Source organism: Nematolebias whitei, chromosome 3 (assembly GCF_014905685.2).
Source record: "Nematolebias whitei isolate Nwh7 chromosome 3, NemWhi1, whole genome shotgun sequence".
NCBI lineage: Eukaryota > Metazoa > Chordata > Actinopteri > Cyprinodontiformes > Rivulidae > Nematolebias > Nematolebias whitei.
The window spans coordinates 51655221-51664067 of NC_056500.1; the positions used below are offsets into that span (position 1 = coordinate 51655221).

Below are 8847 nucleotides of genomic sequence, written 5' to 3' on the forward strand. Positions count from 1 at the left end.
CCAGACCAGCTCGCCTCAGCCGTCTGAGGAAGTAGAGTCTCTGATGAGCTTTCTTGATCAGGCTGGTGGTGTTGTTGCTCCAGCTGAGGTTGTCATTCATGTGTACACCCAAGTACTTGTAGCTGGAGACCACTTCCACCGCAGATCCTCTTATGTTCAGGGGGGTGTAGATGTTTTTGTTCCTTCTGAAGTCCACAATCATCTCCTGTGTCTTCTTCACATTGATGTGAAGGTTTTTCTCTCATCGCACTGAACAGGAATATTCATATATAAAATAAGTTAACAGAAACATTCATATTTAAAAATAATAATTTAACATTATTTATCTGAGGAGTAGACTGCTTTGAGTTTAACTCATCGCAGAACTCTCATGGTAAACTAAATAGTTCATTAGCAGGATTTTGGATTCTGGACACGCCTCCAGAACCCGTCCTGAAGTGCGGTGGAAATCCAGGTTGATCTGAGCCGGCTGAGCAGCGTTGAGGCTGAATAATAGTGGTGGAAAAGGGGGGAAAAAAGGGCAAAACAAAGCTCAGTGATGCCAGGTTGTCTGCATGAGAAGAGGAGTATGAGTGACAGTTAAAAAAACTGTAGTTGAAATTTATTCCTAATGGTCATTTTAAAATATCACGTAATGAACAAGGTGCAAAATATCAATTAAATTTATTTTGCTCACCCCTAATGTGAAAATGTGTGTTTAAAAAAAAAAATTGTTTGGTAAGGTTTTCCAAAACTTTCCTCTGCAGAATCGTGAGCCCATGATGCCTTCTCCTCAGTTCATTAAATCGTACTTCAGCTCGTTCACTGATGACGTCATCTCGCAGCCTCTGCAGAAGGGAGAGAAGAAAGATGAGGACAAAGATAAGGAGGGTGAAGCAGCTGAAATCACAGAGAGGTCAGAATATTCCCTGTTATGCAATTTTTTTCATAAAACCTACACTCAATAAGAACAATGCTGGTAAAATCTATGTTTTATCCCAAATTCATTTTAAGCTAAAAATAAGTGATTTTAGGAGGGTCACTGTAAAATTAATTACAAATTCAGACATTTAAAGAAAAATATATATTTGTGTCTGTATTAACTTTGTTAGCTTTGGTGTGCCTTACATTATTTTTATTGTCAGGCACTCATAAGTGCATTGATCTTTTTATATCTGAATAAATTGAGACGTGACCATAGTCACAGTTTTTTTGCATAATTTGCATGCCCTGCGACACACAGGAGCAACTTTTTTTTCTTCTCATATTTAAAAACCAATTTTTGGCTGAGATATGATTGCTTTCATTCATTCTGACTGAAAATGTTGAACACTACCATTTTCAGCCGCTAGATGGCACTCGAGCAGTATGGCATGCTGTTGTGTCTTGTAATAGGTAAAAGTGGCTATTAATGGCACAATTAGCTTGCCACAGCCTGCCACCTTCGCCAGCTCTGGGATCATGCCTGCAGCAACTGTCAAATCAGCTTAATTTCGCTGCATCGCCCCAGCGAAATGAAGCTGATTTGACCATTGGAGTGCATTTATTAAGTAAAAGGTAGACTGAGACACACCTTTACTATAAAGTCGAGCAAACAAATAATTGTTTTTAGGTAGTTATCTCGTTAAATTCTGAAGAAATGCACAGCGAGTCGTCCCTCTGCGTGCTCCCGCTTCCGCGAATCGGCTTTTTAAATTCTGCTGATTTGACTGTCAAAGTGCATTTATTAAGGAAAAGTTCAACTGAGACACACGTTTACTATAAAGTGATCATTGTGTAATAGCGGCTCTCAGAGACGTTAAACTTTCATCACCCTAAGCCCAGATAAATTCAAAAAAAGGATTTGAAATGTTTTTGTGAACCAACAAAGTCCATGCTCAGTAATCCAGGTATACAATCCAACAATTTTCAGTTGGGTCATCTGGACGGTTTCTTTTTTTTTTGTACTGAAAAGTTTCACCTTTCATCCAGAAGACTTCATCCGTCAAGGAAACACTCAACACAGAACTGATTCTTCCCCCAACATCTTATTCCAAAGTGGAACAAACCAGTTATTTTGGTGCTAAGATGGTTTTTGTGAACAGTCATTCCTCTGGGACTTATCTCACTTGGATTGGCATCGTATTCTATTAACTGACAACGTGAACTCTCTTGGAACTACTTTCATAATAGTTTCATTTGTTTTGTAAAAAATAAAATATGCTCCTTTCCGCCAGTTCAGAATAAAAGGACGAGACAACCCTTGGTTTACTCCTGAGCTAGCTGACCTTCTGCAGCAAGAAAATCTGGCTCAGACACTGATTGGTTGAGTTTTTGGCAGATGAGGAATAAATGCACAACTTCCATCAAAGCTGCAAAACATAACTATTTCTTACTGTATCTCAGACCTCCAAAAATCTAAGTGACCCTAAAAGATTCTGGAAAACCATCGTCTTTCTCAGGCAGCTCCCAATCATCTGATTTCCTATCACAACTTCTTGTTATCAATCAACCTTTATTTATACAGGTAAATCCCATTGAGCCTCGAGGACTCATTTACAAGAGAGACCTGATTTCAACAAAGAAAGATGACAACAATGGACAACAGCAACAACAATAAGCAGTTATAAAAACTCATACTACAGTTTTTTTTTTTTTTTTTTTTAACAAATAGGATGGCTAAAAGGAAAAAGGTAACAAAACCAAAAAAACTGCTAGATTCCGAGACAAATGTATAAAACTAAAAACAGGAACATGTCTGCATTGGTCCCTGCCAGGAGTCCAACAGATTCTTAAAGCCACTTAGAGAGGTCAAGGTCGAGAGCTTCAAATCTTTTTGTAAGATATTCCAGGAAACAGGAGCGGAGTAGGAGAAGGCCCTTTTGCCTAGTTCAGTCCTCACTGAGGGAACACTGCAGGTAATAATGTCCTGAGAGCGCACTCCGTAGCTGCACTCACGCAGAGACATGTAGGAGGAGATGTATGAAGGCAGCAGACCAAGAAGTGATTTAAAGATGAAAATGTACCAGTGAGAGAGTCTGCGTGAAGTTAATGATGTCCAGTTAACCAATGAATACAGGGTGCAGTGGTGGGTACGATAATCACAGCCAGTTATGAATCTTAGTGCACCATGATAGACAGCATCCAACATCTGCAGGGTTCTTGTAGGAGCGTTAACTCTGTTAACTCTGTTCCTGTGTCTACTAAGCACGAGATCCTGAAGAACTGTTTCAACAAACATTTTGTCGCTTCTAGTTCTTTATTTGACAGTTAATAATGGAAAATCAGCCACTTCCCCAAAAAGTCAAGCTTATACAAACCAAATCTTTCCTACAAGTCAATCTTGAGTAAATCGCACCTTTTCTTTTTCCCCGTTCTCAGTTAGTGAGGATAATAAATTGTTAAAAAATCTAGACTCTAAAAAAATCTGCAGGACCAGATGAACCTCCACCATATTTCTTAAGGCTGACGCCGGGCGGGGTTTATGGTGAGGCTACGAGCTAACGCTAAAGCCGGTAAACTCCCGATGCCGTCTATCTTTCTGTCGAACGTCCGCTCGTTGGGCAACAAAATGGATTTGCTTCGTCTGAGAGCGGGCGCCTCAGAAGAGATGATGAAGTGTGTGGTGCTTTTCCTCACGGAAACATGGATTACAAGTGAAACACCAGATACAGATTCTTTATTTTCGAGCGGACCGCTGCAGCGAGCTAATGGGAAAATCACAGGGAGGCAGAGTGTGCATTTACGTGAGTAAAAGTTGGTGCACGAACTGTACTGTTGTAAAAAGCTCATGCTCGAAGGCTTTGGAGCAAATAACAGTGAAATGTCGGCCACATTAGCTACCCTGCGAGTTCACAGTGACTTTCATCACAGTTGTTTACATTCCTCCGGATGCTAATGCTAATGACGCCTTGCAGGAACTGCATGATATAATCGGCTTGCTACGGAACAAACACCCTGAAGCTCTTTACATGGTAGCCGGAGACTTTAATCACGTGAATCTAAAGGACTGCCTCCCAAACTTTTACCAGCCTGTGGGCATACCAACACATGGAAACAACATGCTGGACCGTGTTTACACGAACGTAAAAGATGCATAAAAAGCTGAACACTGCCCCCACCTAGGACTGTCAGACCACATCTCAATCTTCCTGGCTCCTGCTTACATGCCCCCGCTGAGACGCTCCAGACCAGTACAAAAGAAAGTTAAATGTTGGATCCAGGACAGTAGTGCCATACTGAGAGATTGTTTTGATTGAACAGACTGGCAGGTTTTCAGAGAAGCTGCTAAAAATGGAGGTTCGCTTGATTTGGACCAATGCTCGTCCTCAGTTCTTGGTTACATTAGTACATGTACTGACACAGTCTCCACCATCAGATATGTTTAAAGCTACCCAAACAGAAAACCTTGGCTGAATGCAGAGGTGCGCACCCTGCTGGAAGCTAGGAACACTGCTTTCAGGTCTGGAAACTCACAGGAGCTGAGGAGGACAAGGATAAAGCTGGTTGCTGGTATTAAGAGGGCCAAGGCCACATATGCACAGGGGATCGAGGGTCAATTCACCTCACAAGACCCCTGGAGCATGTGGAGGGGCATTAAGTGCATAACAGATTATAAAGGAAGGAGCGAACAATGCTCCAAAGACCTATCTCTGCCTGATGCCCTCAACAAGTTCTATGCATGCTTTGAAGACCTGAACAGACCACCCAGCACCAGACTCTTCTCACCACCGGATGGAGATCATCTCAGTGTGACCTTAGCAGAAGTAAGGAGTACTTTCAGGAGGATTAATCTGCACAAGGCAACCAGCTCAGACAACATCCCCGGAAAAGTGTTGGAAAGAATGTGCTGATCAGCTCTTGTGAGGTGCTGGCAGACATCTTTAACACCTCACTTACCCTGGAGACAGTTCCCACCTGCCTGTAGACTGCCACCATCATCCCAGTCCCAAAAAGCTCTACAGTGACTGGTCTGAATGACTATTGGCCAGTGTCCCTCACCCCGATAGTCGCTAAATGCTTCGAAAAACTGGTCATGACCCAAATCAAAGTAACCATCAACATCAACAAGGACCCTCATCAGTATGCATACCATGAGAACCGATCAACAGAGGATGCCATCTCTTCTGCGGTCCACACTGCTCTCACCCACCTGGAGCAGAAAGACTTACATCTGTATGCTATTTGTGGACTTCACATCCGCCTTCAATGTCATGATCCCACAAACCCTGATGGACAAACTATGCACACTAGGACAAAGCCCCTCCATTTGCAACTGGGTACTAGACTTCTTAACAAACAGACCACACTTAGTGAGGATTCACAACTTCTCCTCCTCCACCATAACCCTCAGCACAGGCTCTCAGGGATGTGTGTTGAGCCCCCTCCTGTTTACTCTGCTCACATATGATTGTGCAGCTACCCATCCAGGCTGTCAAATTGTAAAGTTTGCAGATGACACAGCGGTGGTGGCATGCATCACAAACAATGATGAGTCCAGCTACAGGCAGGAGGTGGAACACCTGGAGAGCTGGTGCAAAGAGAATAACCTTCACATCAATGTGAAGAAGCCAAAGGAGATGATTGTGGACTTCAGAAGGAACAAACATACCTACACCCCCTGAACATAAGAGGAACTGTGGTGGAAGTGGTCTCCAGCTACAAGTACTTGGGTGTACACCTGAACAACAACCTCAGCTGGAGCAACAACACCACCAGCCTGATCAAGAAAGCTCATCAGAGACAATACTTCCTCAGACGGCTGAGACGAGCTGGTCTGGAAGCTCAGTCCTCACCTCCTACTGGTGTGCAGTGGAGAGCATCCTGTGCTCCAGCATCAACGTGTGGCATGGAGGCTGCACAGCTGCAGAAAAAAAAGCTTTGCAGAGAATGGTGAAGGCTGCACAGAAGATGTTGGAGTCAGCCTCCCCACCATCACAGACATCTACACCTCCAGATGCAGGAAGAGGACCACCTGCATCGTGAAGGACCCCCACTCACCCAGCACACACACTTTTTGCCCTGCTCCCCTCAGGAAGGAGGTTGAGGAGCATTAAGTGTAGAACCACTAGACTGAGGAACAGCTTCTACCCTGAGGCTGTTAGACTCATGAATCTCTAACCAGGCTGGTTAGTTGCTGCTGATATGTTCCATGATGTGTTCATGCGTGCTCATCTTCTCACACAGACTCATGCTCATGTTCGTGCTGCTGTTCAATGTAATGTTTTATGTTATGAGTGCTTAGTGTATTTTAGTTGTTGTTTTTCTTAGTTCATATCTTAGATCTTATTACTGTTTTCTCTTGTACATTTTATTGTTGGATGTAACTGGGACCCTGTGTACATACTTTGTAATTTCGCTCCACCACATTTACATGTGGTGCGAATGACAATAAAAAATATCTGACTTTGACTCGTATCATCGCAGTATCGTTGTCCCACATCTTTAACCTGTCCATAAGCCAAAATTCCATTCCAGATGCTTGGAAAACAGCCTTTGTTCTACCATTGCTGAAGGGAGGTGACCCCACCTCACTGAACAATTATCGAGCAATCTCTAAACTCTTCATTTTAGCCAAGGTTCTAGAAAACTGATAAACTCTCAAATCAAAAAGTATTTGGACTCCTTAAACATCTTACCTCCCCATCAATCTGTTTTCAGGAAACACAGCATGACGGCTTCCCTAAAGGTTTTTATATACATCGTTGAAGTATTGGATGCTAAGAATTATTGTGCTGCACTTTTCTTAGACCTGTCTAAAGATTTTGACACTGTGGATCATGACATCTTGTCACAAGCTCTCAGTAATTGGTTTCTCAGATCATACAATTGGTTGGTTCTCTAACTCTTTCAGATCGGAGGCAATGTGTTCAACATAATGGTACTTCCTCCAGTTATTTAATGGTCAGCAATGGTGTACCACAAGGTTCAGTCTTAGGACTTACCTTCTTTACATTCTACATACACTACATTGCCAAAAGTATTCGCTCACCTGCCAAACACCACTGCAGCCTCTCCTCTAAGGTGTATAACGAATTGAGCCTAACACTTGAGTATTACTCAGAGTAATTTTAGGTTAGTTCGCTTATCTCCTCCTGAGACCCGAGCTCTGGTTTGTGATGCATTTTTCAAATCTCCTAGATATTTGTGATTAGATGGACCTGATATGTGTATAAATAAATTGTCTTCTTCGAACAGGAAGTTGTATTTTGTTACATGATTATTACATACTTACGTAAAAACAAAATGTCCTCAGATGGGGACAATGGGCTTCTTTTACAGCATAACACAACAACATTAACAAGGCTTAACAAAAAATAAATCACTATTGAAGTATTGAGTGAAGTATAAGGTACAGCAAAGCCAAAATGTAATGTCCCCATTTGGAATGTGCGATATGGCATAAAATTCATATCACGATATGTATTGTGAAGGGTGGCGATAACGATATATATCGCAATATATTTTTGGTATAAAACTTACTAAAAAAAAAAAAAAGCATAGGGTGTCCTTTTGCTATCATATATTTTAAATTAAGAAAATTCCACTGCTAGGTCCAGAGAGTTTTTAAATAATAAATAATTCAAGTATTAGGCTTCTTTCTTGTAGTGCAAAACATTGCAAAATATATCAAATGTAGTTTTAGCCATATGTTTTAAACAAAAAAATGTTGTTAACTCTTAACAGTTTCCAGTCTTATTAACTTTAAGAAATGAACAACAGAGCAGCATTTTACACTGAAACACTTCATCCTCCATCCCTCTAGTTGGCGACTCCTTCCACTTTAATGGAGCTGACACAAAATGAGTCTGTGGCTTTGACCAGAGGGTCTCTCAGTAAAATCACACAACACAGCGTTCTTTTCACAGATCAGAGAGCAGGTTTCTCTAAAGCTGACCAATGCTTACTTTAACTTTCGATGGAAAAAAAAAAAAAACTTTCGACCAACACAGCGTTTTGCGCATGCGTTTTAATACGGCAACACTACGGTAAGCCGGCTGTAGTTAGCTTGTAGCTTCGCTACTTGGCTCTCGAAGAAAATACTTTAACACCACTTACGCACAGTTTTCAGCTAAAAAAAAGTAACGATTAAATCTGACAGCTTTGATTTTACACTTGAACACCACTTATGCACAGTTTTCAACAACAAAAAAGTAACAATTAAACTGACAACTCTGATTTTACTTCAGACACAGCATTACTGCGGTTAGCCGGTAGAAGACAGATCTCTGTCGTATGCTAAATTTCTATAGTTTCTACCGTATACCGTTTATATCGTGCATTGCTAGTCCCCATATGTGGACGCAGGGTTACAGGAGGTTAAATGTACCAGGAACAACCTCTGACTCCTGTTGTCAGTTTACAGCCAATAAGAGACTTTAACATAAAGGCCAAAGCATACCTGAACAGGATGAAAACAAGAACAACCCATTTCCACTCGAACATCGTAAACAGTCAGAAACATTGCACATATAATTCCCACAAGGCTACCCAACATGCTTTGTGTGTCATTTTTGTTTTAAATTAGGGCTGCAACTAACGATTATTTCAATAATAGATTCATCGGACGATTATTTTTTCGATTAATCGATGAATCGGCAAAAAAAACACAACGTTTTAATTTCCACCCCTTTATTCCAAAAGTGAACATTTGACTGACATAGCAATTCACACAAAAAACAGGTTGCTATTTGACTATTGTGTTAATAAAATATTGAATAATAAAAAATAAAAGTTAGTCAAATAGCTTAAAAAAATAAATGTACACAAAAATATATACAAATGTATCTTTATACCTGCACAATATGTAGCTACTTTGTCAAATGTGTCATTGAGGGAAGAGTGTAACCTGGATTAAAAGTGTGGATTATTGTAACCTGGATTAAAAGT

General features: G+C 41.1%; 1 protein-coding gene across 1 annotated transcript in view; it reads left to right on the forward strand.

The window, feature by feature from the left end:
- Positions 1-8847, forward strand: part of tomm70a (translocase of outer mitochondrial membrane 70 homolog A (S. cerevisiae)) — a 129998-nt gene that overhangs the window by 35574 nt on the left and 85577 nt on the right. The window contains exon 5 of the mRNA XM_037698319.1: positions 747-895. Within this exon, the coding sequence (XP_037554247.1) occupies positions 747-895 (149 nt within the window). The remainder of the gene's footprint in view (positions 1-746; positions 896-8847) is intronic.